At 33.7% G+C, this 22,163-nt stretch overlaps 2 protein-coding genes across 6 annotated transcripts in view; one reads left to right on the top strand and one right to left on the bottom strand.

Moving 5' to 3' along the window:
* The first annotated feature begins 84 nt into the window (after positions 1-84).
* Positions 85-9,047, top strand: LOC130666247 (protein asteroid-like). 4 transcript variants are annotated; one of them, XM_057467077.1, is made up of 9 exons: positions 85-269; positions 623-1,125; positions 1,204-1,289; positions 1,422-1,549; positions 1,622-1,728; positions 5,266-5,426; positions 5,509-5,637; positions 6,365-6,553; positions 8,687-9,047. In XM_057467077.1, the coding sequence occupies exons 2-9, from the start codon at positions 1,023-1,025 to the stop codon at positions 8,948-8,950; spliced, it is 1,167 nt and encodes a 388-aa protein (XP_057323060.1). In that variant the 5' UTR covers positions 85-269; positions 623-1,022; the 3' UTR covers positions 8,951-9,047. The 4 variants fall into 4 exon arrangements, with proteins under 4 accessions (XP_057323060.1, XP_057323050.1, XP_057323068.1 ...); XM_057467067.1 differs by having other exon boundaries at positions 85-1,125; XM_057467085.1 differs by lacking the exon at positions 8,687-9,047 and adding an exon at positions 6,756-6,807 and having other exon boundaries at positions 94-1,125.
* LOC130666305 (annexin B9-like) overlaps positions 6,822-22,163 on the bottom strand; it is a 31,753-nt gene continuing 16,411 nt past the window's right edge. The window contains exons 1-7 of one of the 2 annotated variants that reach the window (XM_057467166.1): positions 12,036-12,151; positions 11,084-11,139; positions 10,010-10,391; positions 9,471-9,623; positions 9,141-9,314; positions 7,927-8,108; positions 6,822-7,362 (exon numbers count right to left, since the gene is read on the bottom strand). In XM_057467166.1, the coding sequence (XP_057323149.1) occupies positions 7,309-7,362; positions 7,927-8,108; positions 9,141-9,314; positions 9,471-9,623; positions 10,010-10,391; positions 11,084-11,110 (972 nt within the window). In that variant the 5' untranslated portion in view covers positions 11,111-11,139; positions 12,036-12,151 and the 3' untranslated portion in view covers positions 6,822-7,308. Of the gene's footprint in view, positions 7,363-7,926; positions 8,109-9,140; positions 9,315-9,470; positions 9,624-10,009; positions 10,392-11,083; positions 11,140-12,035; positions 12,152-22,163 lie in introns of those variants that run through there. The other variant, XM_057467174.1, reaches the window with a different exon arrangement.

The following is a 22,163-nucleotide window of genomic DNA, read 5'->3' as shown; positions in this document are numbered from 1 at the left end:
TTTGCCCGCAAATTGTCGTCACCTTGGAAATTCAACTTTAAGAAAATTTACTGCCGAGATCTGGGATCAGACGGATGGCAAATTGTCCAGCAAAAATTGAAGAGCAAATTTTGCAGAAGCCGTATGTTGAACTCATATTGTAGTCAGAAAACTGAACAACAAAATTGACGTAAATTGCAGTCAAGTTTAATGATACTGAGAGTAGCAGACAACAAAAATTTTTTTTTTAAATAAACAACTAAAATACTTATAGAAAAAAAAAGACTGAAGTTAGTAGACAGTTAAGAATTTTCGGATTTTTTTTCAAAGCAATTAAAAAAAAACTGAACAGATTCATGATCTTGAAGTTAGCAGACAATTAGTAATTTTCGGATTTTTTTTTCAACAAATAAATCGCGAAAAACAAAAACTAAAAATTTGAACATGTAGAAAATTTAAAAAACTACAGGTGCAATTTTTTCAAATATTTTTTTTTTAATAATTTACCGTCTAAAATAAAATCCAAAAATTATTAGACGTCTGCTAACTTCAGTATCATACATATTCACAAGTAGAAAATTTTAAAAACTACTAGTGCATTTTTTTTATAACATCATTTTTAAAAAATTTCAAAAATTATTAGACGTTGGCTAACTTCAGTATCAAGAAAAAACTTGAAATTAAAAATTGATTATCAAAAACTTTAAAAAAAGTTAGCGCATATTTCAAAAATTGTATTTACTTATAAGTAATTTATTTATTAAAATTACAAAATTGTCTGATGTTTGCTACGTTCGGGATCATCAAATTGCCGGGATACCTGTTCAGAAAAATTTGAAATCAACTTTAACTACTTGACGTTCTATAACCGTAATTTAAAATCACGTTGACATAAAAGTTGTCATTGTGTTTACAAAAAAATTTAAGCGCGAAACTTGTTGCTATTAATTTGACGTTACAAGTAGTCTGCTGTCCACTTGCCATTAAAGTATAATATAAAATTTGTTTGTTTAATTTATTGTAAAAAGTAATTATAATCTACAATGTTACGGCCGTTAGCAAGTTTGCATAATTTTTCGGAAGAAATAATTGATAACTTTCATAAAAATGGTTACTTTTTTGTGGAAGACATTAGTGATTCACCAGGTAATTAAATTACCAGCTGTCATAATTATTTAATTTTAAAAAAAAGTAACAATAATTTTTGTTATCAATTAATTGCAGAAGTTATTGAAAGATTTGTCAATATTGAGGTTATGAAAAATTCGTTAAAACCTCCACTGACATTGTCGGCACTAAGTCATTGGCAAGTGAGTCGAAATTTTTTAAATAAATATTAAATCTATTGACAGAATAAACATTTCGTAATTGCACATTATGAATAATAGTAAAATTTTAATCATATATATTTCGATGAGTTATTTTTATTATTTGATCAACAGGCGGAACTTCAATATGAAAAATTATCCACATCAAGTGAACTGTTAGATAAAATTCTCGATGGTGGATTTCAGTGTGGGACAATTACAGAAATTTGTGGTATGCAAGGATCTGGAAAAACTCAAATTTGGTACAAAAAGAAATATTTTCTTTATTTTAGAATAGAACTAGAAAAATTTTAAAATAAATAAATTAATTTTAGTTTTCAATCGTGTCTTCATGTACAGTTACCACTTGAAAAAGGTGGTTTGAATGGGAGAGCACTTTATGTTGACACAAGAAATGCATTTTCTCTTCAACGTATTAATGGTAAGTTTTTGATTGATAAAAATTCTATTTAAAAATAGGACTTCATCTATTTTGGTCTGTAAAAATTTTTTGGATGTTAAAAAAAAATTACACGTGTACGTTTAGATATGAGTGAAATTTAAAAAGCCCGCGCTTTTTGATTCTAAATGACGAATCTGTCACGACTCCTAACACGTACCCAGATACTAGAGTTAGGCTCTAACTTTCTCAGATGGTGACAATCAGCGGCTGCAATATGAAGGCAACTACAGAGAAAGTTTCCGTCAACTTGCAGTAGACTTACTAATAACTACTCTGACGCAACTTTACAGAAAGCTACGGCCAGTTTTTCACGTCAAGTTGACTGCAAAGAATTAGTATTCAATTAATTGTCGCAAATGATTTCCCACAGCTGCCAAATTCAAAGCAACTTTTGTCCTCCAGTTTTTCCCGCAATTTTCAGACATTACGTTCTGTCAACTTGTTTTCCCAACGGTGTAGATTTACAACAATTTTTATTAGTTCGTTGTACTCATATTGTAGTCAAAAGTTTGAATATCTCATAATTAGCAACATCTTGTCAAGTCATAGGAAATTTTTGTGTCTGGACTCCCAATTTACTACGCAGTCAAAAATAAAATTTCATTCACAATCATAGACCTCAAGGCTGTTGTACATCTTAACCTTGCTTTAAAAAACACTACCACGTGCGCATGTTTGAAAACAAAAGTAATGTTTATTTTTTTCATACTTTACATATTCGTAGTATATTAATTTAATATTTAAAAATTTTAAAATGGGAATACGCGGATTGACAACATACGTGCAGAATAAATCAGATTATTTTTTTGAACCGTACGAATTATTCAACACAAAATTAGTTATCGACGGTTGGAGCCTAAGTGCGCAGTTGTATTGTCATGCAACTTACAGTGACAGCATATTCGGCGGAGATTATGATCAATTTGCCCACTGCGTTACAAGATTTTTCGAAGACTTACTCCGTTGCAATGTTACACCTCTGGTTATCCTCGACGGCGGGTGGGAAGACAAAAAATATAATACCCTAATAATCCGTTTTAGAGAGAAACTACGAACCGCATCTTCGATGAGTTTCAAAATCCATGAACGCACAATACATTTCCCGTTACTGTTACCTGACGTATTCGTTGATGTCATGGACAAGATGGAGATCAAATATTTTATGTGTCCGTTTGAAGCTGATGAGGCTGTTGCTGGAATATCCAGAGCCTTAAATTGGCCGTTGCTCAGCTACGACTCTGATTATTACATTTACGATGTAATGTACATACCTCTAAGTACACTAGACCCTTACATTGTTCGCTACGCCAAAGGCTACGTCAAGAAGTGTAAAATATACAGGGTACAAAAATTACTAAACAAATTCCACGGGCTAGATGTTACGTCTCTGCCCTTAGCTTCCATTTTAATGGGAAATGATTACATAAATAATCATGTATTCGATGATTTCTTCTTTTCGCAATTGCGGATGCCAAAACAACAAGTTACCAATTACCGGCAATTGAAAATTGAACGTATCTTCAATTGGCTGAAGCATTACACGTTGAATGGAGCAATGAATAAAATTGTTCAATATCTGAGTAAAAATCAGTGCGAGTTCGTGATAAACCAAATGGAAATAGTCATCAACTCATATTTGAATATTTCTACTCATATGCTGGGTCCTTTAGGTTTAAACCCTGAGTTTATTGAAGATATAGAGAAGAATATATCAATTTTTAAATTTGAAGACGAAAAATCGAAGCTGAAAAATGACAGTAGGGACAATAGTGAAGATATTGACAAAGATGATGATAAGGAAGCTTACAAAATATTAATTAACGCTGCGGAAGATGAGTTTGCGGCATGCGTACCGAAGTGGTTCATGGAAAATCATTCAACTGGACGACTTCCAATATATTTTGTGAACATTATTACCCATCGTCGCTATATAATGCCTGTGCAAATAGAAGTGATGGATTACCCATCAGCGCATGACATAAGTATGCCGATAGTAAAGAAAATTTGTAGTTTACTAACTACAGTTAACGACAATATTGATAAAGAAGACGATGTAGTTATAGAATTGATCACTCGTGAAGATAAAGAAATGCGAAGAGTTAATTTACTTGTTCCGAAATCAACTGTTACGTTGGAAAACTTGCGCATGCTCAGTGAAAAAGAAAGAAGAAATATAATTGATGAAACAATCGAAGTTGAAGAGAGTTATCATTTGGAAGAACTGCCTTCAGCTTGGAGATTGTACGTCGCTGTAATTATCTATTGGATAAAGCAGAATGACGAACCGGTTAGAAGCCAACTACACTTGGATTGTCTGCTAGTGTCGATGTTCTCTGGAATTATTGATAAAAAACTGGGATTCCGGCGATCGAAGGAAAAATTTCAGAGAAAATATGCTGATGATTTGGCTCGGATACAAGAAGAAAGAAGACTGAGGAAATTAACAGCTGATAGGGAATCTTCTATTCTGACGAATTTGATAAATGAAATTAGTGAGGAAGATTGTATTGCTGCGTTACCATTTTTCTTAGAGCACTTTGAAGTTAGTAAAAATTTGAGAGTGTATCCTGGTAACTTTGATTTGAATATCGTACATGTTTTTTCACAATTTCAAAGCTGTCTGAGACACGCGATGCATTTAAATGCGTTATTGGGTTTTATTTATGAAAGAACGTCAGTTAGTAGCTTCTTTAATGGGATGTTGCTGTACAATTTTTATAATAATTTCAAAACGAGAAATGATGTTGAACGTTATGTCTCTACCCGATTAGAAAATGCGCCGGGAATTTTGAAAGTTTTTCAATTACTGAGGAGAAAAGTTATTGACATTTTGAACAGTTGTCAAGTTGAAGTCCACGAGGGCGCGAAGAATGTGAGAAGAAAGAAACGGCGGAATAAAAAAAATAAAACGGTCGAAAATGATGATGTTGATTGTTTGGAAGATAACAGCAGCAATGATGCTGATGCGCATGATTATAATGATCCGAATAATTCGTTTTCGATGCTGAAAATATCTTAAGTGAAAATGTAATGTGTAAATATTTTCATAACTAAGAGTTATTTTTATTTTTTGTATGTAATAATTATTTTGAAATGTATAAAATAATTGATTTTTAAAAAATGAGGTTTGCAGTGAAACTCTTTCAGTCTCGTCTAAACGAGAAAAATTTTTGAGCGGACAAAGTTGTAGGACCGAATTATACTCGCAGTTGACGAAAAATTATTAGAGCGGGAAAAACGTTTAGCTGAAACTAAAAGAGTTCTGCTGTTTATTTTTTGTTCTCTCAATTTAAATTTACACCTTCTAGTAATAATATGACGTTTAGAATCTAGTATAATAGTAATTCAAATTATTGAAACTAATACTAATTTTTTCTATTCTATGTCCGATTTCAGTTTCATTTTTCAGTCAACGAATTCCGTGGCGCCCAGTTTTAAAAATAATTTTATTTTCAAATTGATCAAATCATTAAAAATTTTTGTACCTCTTCACTCTTATCGGTATTTTAATTTCAGATTTAATAGAAGGGTACAAAAAATTATATCCAAATTTAAAAATAAGCAACGATTCAATGACACAAAATATTGAAGTTATAACACCAGGAAAGATAGAAGAACTGTCTGCAACTATCGAAAAATTTAAATATCATATTCGAACTCAAACCAAAGAAAATTTAGTAATTTACTTTATATATTTCTGTCCTTATATTTAATTTTTATTTAACTGACAATTCTAATGATCACTTTTTTTTATTTAAGATTCGATTAATTATTATCGACAGTTTGTCTTTTTTAATAATGTCAATAGAAGAACCATCTCTTCGTATTCGATTTTATTTAAATACATTAGACGAGTTACAGAAATTGGCATCGAAGTATAATATTGCAGTAATTACTAAATCAAATTTATACTATGATTTCTACATGGAAAAAAAAAATTGTTCCTCGAAATATCTGAAGTATAGCGACTCGTAGATCGTAACCACAACAATACGTATACTTATGGTAACGACACCGTATTGTTACTGTAACTATCTATCGTATAACTGCGAGACCTAAACGACTTTTTATAGTCGCCAGGTCACCTGACGGTATCTAACCTGACATTTATTTTCGCGCCAAGTGCGATAAGTTTAATTGCTGCAAGCCGTTTAATTAAAAAAATCAATTTAAAAAAAAAACCAGTCAAATTTAGAGATAAATTATATATACATGTATAATAACCTCCAAAATTAAAAGATATATTGAATTTTATGTATAACCTTTATGTAAACTATAACTAGTAAATAAGTTTTATAAATTATTTTTGTTTTATAAAAATTATTTATTTATTAATGATAAACATTATAAAATATGTCATATAATTTGCAACACGCAGGACTACAGAAAGGTCTCACAGCAATACGTATAGTTCTCATAACGATACCGTGTTGCTCTCAGAGCCATCTGACGTATTGTTGTCATAACGATATAGTAGATCGTTACAGTAACAATCTAGTGTATAGGTTATGCGTATTGTTTCTGTAACTATACAATATACTTCTGAGAGCAATTTTTTTCCGTGTATTAATTAAGAAGTTTTGATTCAATAACATTTCTTCTCAATTTATTTAAGGTCATAATCGTGAACGAATTGGTAACTCAAGTAGACTTCAAAGGTAAAATACTTTTCGAAAGCGCTGGTGGTCAATCTGTGTCTAGTCGTTTTCATAAACGGTTACAATTAACTAGAACAACTGGTTCGAAGTTTGCAGCTAAATTAATAAAGTCATCATTGATGGCCCAAATTACAGTCCCATTTTACGTAAGTATTTTATTTAATTACTAAATATTATAAGATCAGAGCCCTAGTATCCGATCACTTCCGAAAATTGTATATATATTTGAAATAAAAATACATAAATAATTTTGAACGGTCGCGATAAAAAATTTCCGTTACTGTTTTAATTTTTTTTTTTGTATCAATGAAGTAATAAAATTATTTAAATTTTATTTTCTGTTGTTAGATAAATATTGATGGAATACAGGATAAAGTGTAACCATTCCTTGAAAAATAAATAGATTGACTCATAAATTTCCATGATTCAATTGTTTATTAGCAGAATTGTGATGATATAAAATATGAATTTAAATCGATTAGATTTTCTATAAAATATAAAATAAAATATTTTTTTATTACATAATTATAACAATTGTTCAAAGAGCTTAAAAAATATATATTTGTATAAAACAATAAACTTTAATAGTGTGTAGAAACATTGCAGATGCAAAAATATAAATATATCATTTGCAATTAAATGTATACGAAAAGTTTATTCTTAGTGTTAAGGCTTCCATGGTCACATTAATTATCTTTTTTTTTTTGCTTAATAGAATATAAGATTCGTGCTAGCGCATGGTAAGATAGCAATACTTTTGCTGTGAATAAGCTTTGAACACATTCATGTAGATGATAATTTTTGGTAAAAATTATCATTCTACAAGCAAATTTTATGCAGGTAAACTTTAAGCATTAATATTGTTTTTGGATTCATTAATTGACTTTGTTGTGACTTTAAATTACGTTGATACTAGAGATAATAATGCTTTCTTATAGTCACCGGAGGTATCACCCTAAAAGTATAGTGAAAAATTTATTAAAATTAAATTCAAAGTTTAAGTAAAGAATATTTACACGAAAAAATTATTATCGTTTGAAGTTCAATGGGGTCATAGACTATGTTAGTCACCTGTAAAAATTACCATGGCCACAGTAAAATTGACTACTGTAACTACTAGAAATTTTAGTATGCTCACAGAAAGATTGGAACCCGACTGGTTACTGTTCTGCACCCGATTCATTACGGTGCTGGAAAAAAAGCTCGATTGTGGTGCAGTACCAGACTGATTACTGTGCGGAATCTAACTGAGTGATATGCGCACACGACTCAGTCAGGTCCCGCACAGTAATCACTAATCAGTGTGGTGCTGCACCACAATCGAGCTTTTTTTTCCAGCACCGTACTGAGTCGGGTGCAGAACAGTAACCAGACAGGTTCCAATTTTTCCGTGCATAGTAATTTTTCCATGTGTTTATTTCACTTTCCATTGATGGCCAACATGGTCCACCTTTGTTATGACACCATAGCATTTCAAACATGAATAATTTCTCCGTGTAGAAGTAAAATCTAAACTTACAGCAATCCAGCTTTCCAATGACTTGCCGTAACGTTCTTCGAATGCTTTCTTTATGTCTCCCAAGTCAATCTCACTTCTTGATACAATAATGCGTATTAATGTACGATCTTTGGTACCAATGCCTTGCATTGAAGCATGAAGTCTTTCAGCGAAAAATCCAACCTTAGATTTCACACACTTGACTGAGAAGAAACATTTCATTAATTTTATTATTCAAAATTCAAATACACAGAATACATTCTAGAGGTTCATCTTTATCCAAAAGTTTTCATAGAATCCACTCAAGTGAGTCAAAAATCCCATAGAAACCAATACGTCTATTGGTTTCTATGCGAATTTTGATTCATTTGAGTGGATACTAGGGAATTTTTGGACATGAATATCTCCAATTGGAGTAAAAATTTAAATAAATTAGCAATCGTTTACTTTTTATTCGATATGAACATGAAATATTAAAAAACAATTTTTTTTATTCATTGGAATTAAGAAAAATCGTGAAATCGGTACACGGAAAAAAGAAACTTTATAAATTAGCGTTTGAAATGATAACCCGGGGTATAGGGTAAGAGCACCAGTACCCAGCCCCTAACCAGTAGCCAGCCGGTCATATACTTTAACATTGGCTCAAAATATACATAGATATAATTTAACATGAGGTGGCTGGCTACTGGTTTGGGGCTGGGTACTGGCGCTCTTACCCTATTTATCAGAAATATATTGTAGTTGTGAATATATAAAAGTTTTCTTTTTAATAAAACAGACACTAGGTTCCTTGTATTTAAATCAAAGGTCACTTATTGGCAGTGTCTTACGTATTCGCGAGTCTCGTCTCCGAAGAGGTGATGTGCGTCAGGACTATCTTCAATTACCAAGTTGTCATATCACGAAATATGATAAATCTTTCATAGTTAGTGCAGTCAGAGTATGGAATCGGTTACCTGAACACTGTACGTCACAGCCTAATTTTCAAAATTTCCGTCAAGCCTGTTATGAGTTCATGTTGAGTGAAGAGAGTGTTTTTTAATGGTCTTTGGAGTGAATTTATGATGGAATGTTATAGCTAATGTCATTTAATTATTGTTAATTATATTTTGTTGAATATTATTCTATACATTCATAAAAATTTTGTATTACATTGAAGGGCCTCAAGGAGTCTCGACTTCATGGCCTTAATAAATAAATAAATAATAATAATAATAATACTAATATCTTACCAATTCCTAAAAGTCCTTTTTCGATACTTCCAGAAAATTCCTTTTTAACCGCGACTTCAATATCATGTCCCGATAATTTTTCATACTCCAAAAAAGTTTGACGTAACTGCTGATAACTGCGAGTTACCAATATCATATTAAATTGCGATTCTTCAGAGCCCCATTGCTTTTCACCTTTGAAAAAAAAAAAATGAACATTAAAATTAAATTTAAAAATTACATTCTTTGAATTCCTCATTGATCAGCTGATCAACTAAATCATTGTTCTATTTTTTGTAATCATTAGAATAAATTAAAGCCAATTGGCGTTAAATGAATAAATAAATATACCTGCTTCGAATAGAGCCTGAGCATCAGCTTGTGCCTGAGCGTAATCGACACCTTGATTTTCATCCCGATTAGCTTGACAAAGTGAGACTAATAATCTCTTGAAATGACCTGAGGTATCGTCTTTTAAATCGCTCTCCAAAGTTTTGCCGTAAACTGTCAATAGATTATTAAAATTAAGTGAGACAATAATTTATGTCATGATAGTAAAAAATATCATAATTTATATTATTAGTTATAATGATATGACTTGAGTATAAAAATGTTGCTTAAGGCCAATGATGACATCATTTTTCTTCGAACCTATGAAGTCATTATTCAATTATAGAATGCAGGTCATTATCAATAATCATAAATATAAAAATTATCAAAAGCATGTACAGGTGGCCCACTTTTTACGGGTAATTAAAAACATATAAAATTAAAATCTAATATTGTTAATTAAAATTTTTCTAAGCTTGACGTCAATTTATAACTTTGATGATTTCGAAACTAAAATTCTATTAAAAATGATTTTAAAAAATAATTGTGATGACACTTACGATTTTCATAGAATGCAGCAATAGTTCGAATTCCATAATTACTTAACGTGCATAGAATTTCAATAATAGCTTCTTCATCGGTACCAAGCCCAGCGACAGCATCATGAAGTTCTTTTGCGTAATAATGAGGCAATGGTGTCATCAATGCAATAATAAAGTCTTCAAATTTTCCAGACAATTCACTTTTCAAATCGTTTATCAAATCTTTGCCGTACAGAGTTTTGTAGGTTTCGGCGATTTCCAAACGCTGGACAATTCCACGTTTAGTCAAAACATCAATTATTGTTTTTTCGTCAGTACCGAAACCTTTCATAGCTTTTCGCAGAGTCGCAGCATCTGCATTTGCATCGAATGGCTCTGCTGGGTACACAGTTGGAGTGCACTAGTATTCAAATATTTATATTTTAAATTTAATCATTTCTGTGTTCCATTCAATTTCAGAAAATTATTTGAAATATTGCGGGAATAGAATCAATTTATGACATATTTTTTTAATGAATAAAATAAAGTAAAAGAATATAAATCAAAATTTTGCAGTTATAAAATTTGAAGTTTTGCTACACAATAAAAATTTAACACATAAAAATTTGAGTAAGATGTTGATTTAAGAATGATATTGAAATTAGCCAACGTCTAATAATTTTTGGATTTAAAAAAAAAAACGATAAATTATTAAAAAAAAAATATTGAAAAAAATGCACTTGTAGTCTTTTAAATTTTCTGCATGTGCATATTTTTAGTTTTTTTTTTTTCTTCAAATTTCATTGTTCAAAAAAAAAATCCAAAAATTTTTATTTGTCTGCTCACTTCAGTATCATGATTTAAGACTCAGTCTTGTGTTACTTTTTACAAAATTTTTTTTACTGTGTAATAATAGACTTTTTAAACAAATTTTAAAGCAGTATAATAAATATATTAAAGAAATAACTTTTGAGATTATAGCTGACCTACCCAGAGTCAAATGAGTTGATAAAAACAATGCGAATAATAATAAAGATTATTAATTAATACAGCGATTGAAGTTAAAAATTTTCCACTATGATATGCTTATAAATTAAAGTATATTATATTTACCTTGAATGGGTAGTACTGCTGAGACATGATTGTTATTTATTCCTAAATTTATAAATCTGTAAATTAAATTATCGATAAATAAAACTGATGATCTTCAAAATCAATTTGAATTTGAATTATTTAAAATTTTAAAATCTTAATCTAATGGCGCCCGGTTGCTTGTTTTTCTTTGAAATCAAGTGTGAAGACGAAAATAAGCAAACTATGAATGTCTAACACACTATAAAATGTGACTACAAAAAACTATAGTTTTACATGGAACACATCTGATGTATGTTAAAATAATGCACTTGTAACACACTTGAGTTTAGTGTTGGAACACCTACTCTCCATATATTAGATTATTTTAGAGCAAAGTTCAAAACAGAAAAACTACGACGTAAATTCCTAAATTTACGTCATAGTTTTTACCATAATAAATAAATATGATCAGAGCAAGCAACCGAATACCGAATACGCCATAAAAGTAATGACTATTTAAAAAATAAGTTTATGGGAAGGGAAAAGAAAATTTTTGAATTTTTGAATTTATCAAGCAAATTAATACTTTTTAAGCCAAGATATTTTTTTAAATTTTAATCTTATGGGTATGATAGTTTCACTCGAGCTTGAAAACTGCGTTTTAATTGATAGTTAAACTATTTATACACCGCGACATGCGATACAATCAAAACACTCTGGGGATAGAGTTCTATCGATTTGAACGTTTTTTATTTATACCAGTAACAAAAATACCCGCAAAATTTTAAAAACAGACAACAAAAAAAAAAATGTTTTTATGATAATTTTTTTTAAGATTTCATTGATTTTACGAAACTGACCTCGAAGTCTAGATCAGTTTTGAATAAATGAAAGTTGTGAATCTCATAATTAATAAATTCATATAACGGAATTTGATATTGAGTATATTTAAGTATGAATACAAATAATATAGAAATAACTGAGAACTTACCTCTTGGGCTGTCGATGATTCAATGACAGCAAAGGTGAGGACTGAGGAGAAAACGTCAACCACACCCAATATCTTTATTCCTCGTTCTTTTTTATCAATTGAGCTTCAATTCTAGTCGGCCTTTTTATTTATCAAGTCTTATTTATTATTGTACTACTAAACTACTATACTATGGAGATTAAAGAGAAGGTCATACAAGGTCTGTAGTTTACATTATAATATAAACACCTTGGTTTGTTTATCTACCGACTTCTACGTCTTTCGTTTTGCAGAAAAAATATTTGTTTATATAGACACAGCTAATAGATAATAAATAACTTTTTGCGAATAGCGCGCATGTCTTTAAACAGGATAGAAATTTGAAATTTTCGGTGCAGGTATTGCGAAAAATGATGTTATTGTTTTAAAAATATTTGCGCGCGTATTTTGTACACGAATTGTAATTGAAAAAAGAGAAAAATATTATTTTTTACCATTGTATCAAAAGTTTAAATTCTTGTAATTTTTGGCGGGAAAAAATTTGTACTTTTCTCGTGTGAAAAAACAAGTGATAAAAATTAGCGCATTACATTCTTCCTGCAAATAGAGATAAAAATTTAAACTTTTAAGTGCAGATCTGGTGAAAAAATTAGTATATTACACACCTAGAGTGGCAAGTAGGTGCCGCGTTTGGTTCGGGTAGGAAATTACACGAGGGCTAGAATATCCTATTTTCTCTCTAGGTGCGTAATTTACTATTTTTTTTACTACTGCACTGCGAATTTAAATTCTCGCCCAGTTAAGCGGGAAAAAAGTTGTACTTTTCAATTATGAAAAATCATATGATAAAAAGTAATGCATGCGCCATTTTTCCCGTAAATAGAGACAAAAATTGAAACCTTTAGGTATAGATCTGGTGAAAAATATTATACACATTCCAACACTCGTGTGTAATTGCGTACCCGAGCCGAAAGCGGCACTAAGGATGTCCAACTTTTATCCCTAGGTGTGTAATATACTATTTAAAAAATTCATATTATTGCAATAATGAATACTATGTTTGCATTACCGGTGATAGTTTTCTCTTCTGTAATTGGCTGAATTATAAAATATAATTTTTCCGAGACCTAAACAAAATTACGATCCTGACGTTAGCAGACAGTTACAAATTTTCGGATTTTTTTTCAACAAATAAATTACAAAAAAATAAAACTAAAAATATACACATGTAGAAAATTTAATAAACTGTAGGTGCAATTTTTTAAAACATTTTTTTTTTTATAGTTAATCGTTTTTAAAAAAATTTAAAAACTGTCAGACATCTGCTAACTTCAATATCACTTTATACTGAAGTTAGCCGACGTCCAATAATTTTTTGATTTTTTTTTAAACAATAAATTAAAACAAAAAAAATTTTTGAAAAAATTGCACATACAGTTTTTTAAATTCTCTACATGTGCATATTTTTACTTTTATTTTTTTTTTAAATTAAGTCGTTGAAAAAAAAATCCGAAAATTTTCAACTGTTTGCTGACTTCAGGATCATCAAAATCATAACAAAAGTCACTTGAACAGAACTAAGTTGGTGTTGTTATGACCTCCACCTATCGGGAGGTCGATTAATTAATTCTCTATAAATTAATTCGCGTATACTAGGGCCACTTCGCCCGGGAGTATTTAAATACTCAGCTCTGGTAGGTTGATTATGAATTGGTGAAAGGCTGTTCAGAAAAAACGAGGTTTTCTAAGTTGGTTGAACAATTTTTAATTGTAAGTATATCTTTGCTTAGTACAACGACGTTCGCGCTCGAGCTTCTGGCTAATTCTGCCTTACAAAATCAATCTTAAAATTATTCTAAGTTAGAAGGGGCGTCAGCCCTGGAGACTATGGCGGGGTAAGGTTTTCTTATTGGCTGATGTGGGGACGTAGTCGGGGCCTCATGACGTCACAGAGTATCTCCGCCCCTCGAGGTTGAATCCTCCGTTCCGTGGCTTGGTCGATCCTTTTCTACAGTTGCTACGTTGTCTGGAGTCATGTGGTATTTCCCGCCATTAGGTCCAAGGCTTTCACCCTTACAGATGTTTGGACCGCTCGAATTTTATTGCGGTCTCTAATCGGCTTACCCTCCATTACTCAAGTTTTTTATACATAACAGTTTTAAGAAATTTTCTTATTAAAATTTATGGCAGGGTACTTGAATCTCTAAAACTACTTAAATACAAAATACACGGAATTTTTATAAATAACTTACAAATGTCTACAAAACTTTCTCTTAATTTTAACGAACAAAGGATTTCAAACATAAGTTCCTTTTATGGTTTTTTCGTTTATAATTTTATTTTAAACAAGCTTCGAGTGACCAGATGTTTTATTACTCTTATTTATTACTTCCGAAAAACCCAAGAATTTCCCACGATTTATTTAAATATAATTATATTTAAATAACCCGCGTAAGAGATTGTTTGTTAACTCCGCGAGGGGTCATTTCGATCGGGCAGGTGGATCGCGATGGGACATCACACCTTCCCCCTTATTTTAAAGGTGTTACATACAGTAACAGCTTTATACTCTCTCGAGAGATCAAAACATACACATGTACTTGACATTAGAATTGATCACAAAAGCACATCCATTTAAAAAAATCACAAATGAAGATTAAATGTATATCTTAACATTACGTTTCATGTTCTAAAGATAAGGTTAGTACAATTAATTTGTTTTTAATTACAATGTTGTTGTCTAAATACCATAACCTGAACATTTGTTTACATTTGTCGAAACACCTAGCTTATTTTAATTTTAAGATATTGCTTTTTATTAATTTCCTACTTTACTTAGGGCTAAATTAAATTAATTTTATTTTTTAGGTCGCATCAAAATTGCTTTTTATCCCGTGTATGATGAATTACATTTAACTACTTTGCACACACAGATACAAATGATATCGCTCAGGCACTCAGAACAGTTTATTCCTAATCTACGCGAATTACAATTTATTTTATTTTACGCTTCGTCATTGCTCTCGTCTGAACTATTTGGGTTATCCTCGAGGCGGATATGGGCAAGTTTTAATTTGTTGGTATGTACTATTTTCGTTCTATTATTGTTTAAAGCTATCATTACATTTAAGTCATCAAATACTTCAATTATTTCATAGGGACCGTCCCATTGGCGATCGAACTTCGACAGTCTCGGCTCTTTTAATAAATATACGAGATCATTGACCTTGAAGGTTTTCGGATTTTGGTTTCTGTCATAATAGGCTTTGGAACGATTTTTAGCGGCTTGAAGGTTTTCCGCGGCAGTGGCCTGCGTAATAGTAATCTTATTAAAAAGGTCGTCAAAATACTGTATATATGTCTTTGGGATCTTTTCTTTGGCGAATTCTGAAGGAATACGAGCCTTTTTCCCGAATATTAATTCATGAGGTGTAAAACCGGTGGATTCGTGAACTGAGGTATTGTATGAAAACATACCAAACACTATCCATTGATCCCAATCTTCATCTTTACAATAGTGTTTTAGATATTGGATGAATACGTGGTGGGCTCGCTCGAGAGACCCTAGTGATTGCGGGTGGAATGCCGTGGACTTAATTTGATTGATTTTAAAGATTTGGCAGAAGGTCTTCATCATCTGACTGGTAAAATTACTACCTTGATCAGTATGGATAGCTTTTGGGCATCCGAACCGTGCAATAAAATGTTTCGCAAAGGTGGTAGCGACCGTTACTGAGTCCATTCTCGGGATGGGGATCGCATCAGAGTACTTTGTCAAGTTATCCTGGATAGTTAATAAATAGCGGTTTCCGTCAAGGGTTACAGGTAGGGGACCCACTATATCCATTTGTATTTTATCGAACGCTTCCTCTGGGGTGTCGGTTATCCTCATTGGCTGTTTAGTTTTTACGCGTACTAGTTTGTTCGATTGGCAACTATTACAAGTTCGGACGAAATTTTCTATATCATTCTTCATATTTTTCCAGTAGAAATCTTCCCGAACGCGATTGTATAACTTCCTGACTCCAAAATGTCCTCCGACTACCGAATTATGATATTCTTTAATAATATTCTTTTGCTCGTTTACCGGCGGGAATCTGATTTCGCCCGTACAAATCGTGAAATTATAGTTTTCATTCGCGAATTTATCTTTGAGGTTTTGTTCTAACAATTTCCAGAAAGGCTGAGAGTGTTCATTTTGTGCTTTAGAAAGACTTGCGGTTTTCACGTTTACATGCTCCATTAGATGTTTTAAGGCTGCGATACTACTTTCTACGTTACCAATATCCGCGCGCTCGTTTCTAGTGTTTTTAATTATTAAATGAAAAATGTAATTTACATTCCACCGAGTGGCAAGAGCTTCTCCCACGTTTCTCGGGTGTTGGAGTAGTTCTTCCACAGTAAACACGCCTTGCTGGAGTAACTCTCTACTCGATTTAGGTATATGTGTACAGTCTGCTGATATAAATTGGATGATGTTATCTTTACGCAAAATTAAACTGTCTTTAGTATAGGAAAATCGTAATGGGACTATGGCTAAGATCTTTCGAATCTCCAGGTAAGTATTTTTCGTCTGCTTATGGTTTGTACTGTCGTCAATTACGTCATCTAGTTTTCTTTTTCTATACATTGCCTGGCAAACCTCCAGCGTGCTCTTATCACTTGCCTCGCACCACCGTACTCCGCTGTTACAGACTTCTGTGGCCTGAGGTTCCGGATGTACGTGCAAGGTCTTATCATATGAACCTGGTTCACACCACATTCCGCTGTTACGATCTCTGCTGTATCGAGGTTCCGGATATGTGTGTAAACCATCTTTACTTAAATTTGACTTCCACGAGAGCTCGCTGTTACAGTCTCCTAAGAGCTGAGGTTCCGAACGAACGTGGAGAGCCTTATTACATGAACCTGGTCCGCACCACATTCCGCTGTTACGATCTCTGCTGTATCGAGGTTCCGGATATGTGTGTTGGACCCCTTTACTTAATTTCGAGCACGTTGGAGTTGCACTTAAACTGTTTTTACTCGTTATCTCTATGTCTACATCAGTCAAAAGGGGTTTCTCCGCGAGAAAAATTGAACCAACAAATGCCTCTGCTAAAAATGAATTCTTTTCTGTCTCGACATTTTCACTCGTGGCGAGATCTACAACTGGTATCTTGTCTGCGCAGTCAAGTACCGATTCCAGACCTCTAGAGCTGATTTTAAGTATTTTATCTGAATTAATTTGTGCTTTTAAAGTTTCGTCTGTTATGCTGTCAACTGGATTACGTGAAAGAGAGTCAGCATTTGAATTAATTTTACCTGGTTTGAAAACTATTTCGAAATCATATTCATTTAATTTGATTCTCCATCTTAACAATTTAGAAACGGGATCTTTAGTATTGTGGAGCCACAGGAGTGGCCGGTGATCGGTTACTAAAGTGAATCGACGTCCATAAAGATACGGTCGGAAGTGTCGAACGGCGTAAATTATCGCGAGAAGTTCTTTCTCGGTAGTTGAATAATTAATTTCCGATTTTGATAAGGTCCGTGACGCGTAAGAGATCGGGAGGTCTTTACCTATTGGCCCTTGGCTCAATACGGCACCGAGTGCGAAATTTGACGCATCGGTAGTTACTACGAACGGTTGTTGGAAGTCAGGATATTGGAGTACGGGTTGAGTACAAATTGTGTCTCTGAGAGTCTCGAATGATTTTTGCTGGGCATCGCCCCAGTCGAATTTTATGTCTTTCTTCAAAAGACGCGTTAATGGTTTCGCTACTTTCGCGAAGTCTTTTATGAATCGTCTATAATAACCCACTAATCCCAAAAATGATTTGATATTTTTTCTGTTTTTAGGGACACGAAAATCTTTAACTGCACGAATTTTTTGCGGATCAGGTTTAACTCCTTCATGTGTGATAAGATGACCCAGATATACTATTTCCTTTTGAAGAAAGTGACATTTTTCTGGTGATAAAGCGAGACCAGCATTTTGTAGACGAGCTAGCAATTTTTTTAGTTTCCGCGAATGCTCTTCCAGAGAAATGGAATATACAACAATGTCGTCCATGTACACGAACATTTCGACTCCTTGGAGCCCGGTGAGTACACGGTCCATAAGCCGTTGGAATGTCGCGGGCGCGTTTTTCAGCCCAAATGGCATGCGATTGAATTCATAATGACCGTAGGGGGTAGAAAATGCTGTTTTATGCCGTGAGTCGGGGTCCATCAGTATCTGATGAAACCCTGAAGCAAGATCGAGGATGGTAAAATACTTCGCGCCACCCAGCTGGTCGAGGATATCGGTTATATTTGGAAGTGGGTACGCGTCACTGATCGTTTTATCATTTAACCCGCGGTAGTCAATTACCATGCGCCACCGCGGATTACCTGATGAATCGGGTTTTTTAGGAACAATCCAAACCGGTGAGTTGTAGGAAGAGTCTGAGTTTCGAATTATATTAGACGAGAGAAGCTCGTTTACTTGTTTCTGTACCTCATTTTTGAGTACCTGCGGATTCCGATATTGTTTTGTATTTATTGGTACTTCGTCCGTCGTAATAATTTTATGTTTCGTCACGTCTGTAGCCTGAAGTTTATCGCCCGGAAGGTGAAATTGGTATGAAAATTGTTTCACTATTTCTAAAATACTTATTTTTTCTATTTCGTTTAGATTGTCGAGGTTAAGAGATTCAGTTAACAAGGCGAATCGTTGAGCTGCTGCTTGGTCAGTTACGTTCTTGGGAGATCCCGTACGCGCCGTTCGAGGAGACGGGGGCAACGCTTCAAAATCTTCGATTTCTACCGACGGAATTGTTAGATCGACTGCGCTGGTCAAGGTATTGATCGCAAAAATTTTGACGTATCCGTCTTTTGGCGTAGCTAGAACTTCACCTAGATGAACTCCAGGTCCAGCATTTATTTTTTCGATATAACCAGCTTCTTTCCTGTCATTTTTTATTTTAATAGTTATTAATTTTTTTGTTCTAGGAGGTAAATAATGTGATGTATGTCCGTAAAAGTCTATCTGTTCGTTACCTAATATTAAATTTCCCGATAAATCGTTTTTAAAATTTAATTGAGCCTCTTGTTTTCGTAGGAATGGAGTACCGAGTATACCGGATTGTTCGATCGGGAACGTGCTCTGAACTACCTGGAATTTTATCGGTATCTCACGTACCATGAGCTCTGTCTCGCCGACGGTACGTATCGTTCCGGACCCGATCCCGGTGAGATTATAAATTATATTAGAATTAATGCGTATATCCGAGCTGATGGCATTTGTTTTAATTAGATTTAATTGAGCTCCCGTGTCAATAAGAAAACAAGCTTGATTATTTAAGAGATCATTATTATTCAGAGTGATTACCGGTAATTCTGCAGTTTGATCTGTTTTTAGTTGGTAATTAATCCGGTTGATTGTGAACGCAGGATCACTTCGCCGTTCCGAGTTGCGTTCGTCCGCGGAACGTTGTTCGCGTTTAAATCATTTTGTTCAGTGTTAGGTCTATAGTATTTACTGGTCTTGCGTTTACTCGGATCTTTCTTAAAACAATTGTCTTCGATATGACCGCGTCTAGAGCAAAAGTCACAGTATACCTGGTCTCGCGGTTCACGCTGTTTCTGCTGCTTCCAATCAGGGCAGTTTATTTTCAAGTGACCCGGCTGATCGCAATGAAAGCATTTTAATATTCTGTTCCCGATAATGGAGTTGACTCTAGCTCCCCGGTTATGAGCTCTGATATAAGGTGGATGTTGATGTTGATTCGAACCGAATAAGGATTTTCGATTTTCTGCTTCTCGTTCAAGAAGTGACGCGATATTCATTGCTTTAGCTAACGAGTCCGGCTCATCCCGAGTAATAAGCGAACTTAAAAGTGAACTCTGAAGTCCGCGCGTGAATCCCGTAATAGCGGCGTGATTTAAAAGAACCCTAACACCGACGGCTTCCGAAGTTTTATATTTTTCTTTTATGGCTTCCATACCACGGCCCAGAATTTCACTGACTCGAGCTCCGTATGACTCGATAGTCTCATTGTCTCTTTGTTTTAAACCCTTTAGTTCATCATGTATATGTTCTACGTCAAATGTCCGTGAGAAAGAGTTTTTTAAGAGGCTAATCAGTTCGTCAAGATTTTCAGGGTCGTTTCGATTCGCGATCAACTGGTCTGCTTGACCCTCAATTTTATTCCGGATTAACGCGAGTAAATTAATTTTATCCCGGGGGTGGATTAGAGAATCTGCAAGTTTGCTTTGCTTAATAAATTTTGACAATGTACTAGATCTACCGTCAAATCGCGGGACAAGATCGATAGCTAGTTTCAAGTTCATATATGATGATGAATTAGCGGTGATTTCAATATCTGAAGCATTCGATAGGACATTATAATTAGACGAACCCGCGTCTGAACTGGTCGATGCGATTGATACGGCAGCCGGCGCAGGAGGTGGGGGGACAATTACCGGATCGTTATTTAATTGATTATCTGGTACTTCGGCTCTATCGTTGTCGTTATTACGATTTTGCCGACGCGTGACTCGAACGGGTGGGGTAGCGACGGGATCGTTACGACGACTTGCTCTACGTGTACTACGTGCAGGTGGCATTTTGATTGGTAAATATGTATATATATATCTATGTATTTATATGGGTTGAAATTGATTTTACGGTAAATTACTTATTTACTACTGGTCACTCAAGAGAAATTTAAAATTACGACAATTCTTATATCTATGGTTTACAATATTTAAGGTACTTATGTTAATACTGCGATGGAAATTTATTCTGATGTAGTAGATGTGGCACTTGTAGATCGTTGGATGGTGGTGAACTCCTGCTTGTAGATATTGTCGGTGGCGATGAACTCCTGCTTGTAGATATTGTGGGTGGCGATGAATTCCTGCTTGTAGATATTGTAGGTGGCGATGAACTCCTGCTTGTAGATATTTTGATGGTAATTGAGAATTGCCTATAGAAGCTGAATACGGATGTTAACATTTAAATATTCCTTCTCGTTTGACTTGGATTTGAAGTGTCTAACTCGATCAAAAATTTTTACTCCTTTTAAATGCCCGTGATTCGCAGAGATTTACTTGTGCGACAACTGGAATCACCCAACTCCGACATCTGTCCTTCGCTCAGAGGGAAACGCACAAAAAACCCCTGAGAGAGTGGTGGCTGGTCAATGGTAACTGCAATTTTGTATTGACGTCACTGATGATAAAATGTTTTACAATGAAATTGATAATTTATCTTCAGATTTATTTCTCACTTTTAACTTTTCACGATAAAACTAATTATTTTTCACTTTTCAGTTTCAAGAAATTATATTTAAAAATTGTTTTTAATAAGTACTTAATTTATTTATTCTATTTTAGCAGTTCACTGATCTAATGTACAAATAAATGTTGATAAATAAACTATTTGTCTTTAATATGAGTCCGCAGTAATTTATTTTAAAACACTCAAAGTTTATTACACTTATTCACTTCCACAGTCACTGATTTAACTTTTTATTGTTTGTATATTTTCACCAACTTGATTATTTTATTTATTCACCAATTTGAATCGCGTACCAAAGCCGGCGAATCCCACTTCTGACACCAATTTTGTTATGACCTCCACCTATCGGGAGGTCGATTAATTAATTCTCTATAAATTAATTCGCGTATACTAGGGCCACTTCGCCCGGGAGTATTTAAATACTCAGCTCTGGTAGGTTGATTATGAATTGGTGAAAGGCTGTTCAGAAAAAACGAGGTTTTCTAAGTTGGTTGAACAATTTTTAATTGTAAGTATATCTTTGCTTAGTACAACGACGTTCGCGCTCGAGCTTCTGGCTAATTCTGCCTTACAAAATCAATCTTAAAATTATTCTAAGTTAGAAGGGGCGTCAGCCCTGGAGACTATGGCGGGGTAAGGTTTTCTTATTGGCTGATGTGGGGACGTAGTCGGGGCCTCATGACGTCACAGAGTATCTCCGCCCCTCGAGGTTGAATCCTCCGTTCCGTGGCTTGGTCGATCCTTTTCTACAGTTGCTACGTTGTCTGGAGTCATGTGGTATTTCCCGCCATTAGGTCCAAGGCTTTCACCCTTACAGATGTTTGGACCGCTCGAATTTTATTGCGGTCTCTAATCGGCTTACCCTCCATTACTCAAGTTTT

This window comes from Microplitis mediator, chromosome 1 (assembly GCF_029852145.1).
Source record: "Microplitis mediator isolate UGA2020A chromosome 1, iyMicMedi2.1, whole genome shotgun sequence".
NCBI lineage: Eukaryota > Metazoa > Arthropoda > Insecta > Hymenoptera > Braconidae > Microplitis > Microplitis mediator.
Note: the sequence above shows the minus strand (reverse complement) of the source record. Positions and strands in the feature narration are given on the sequence as shown.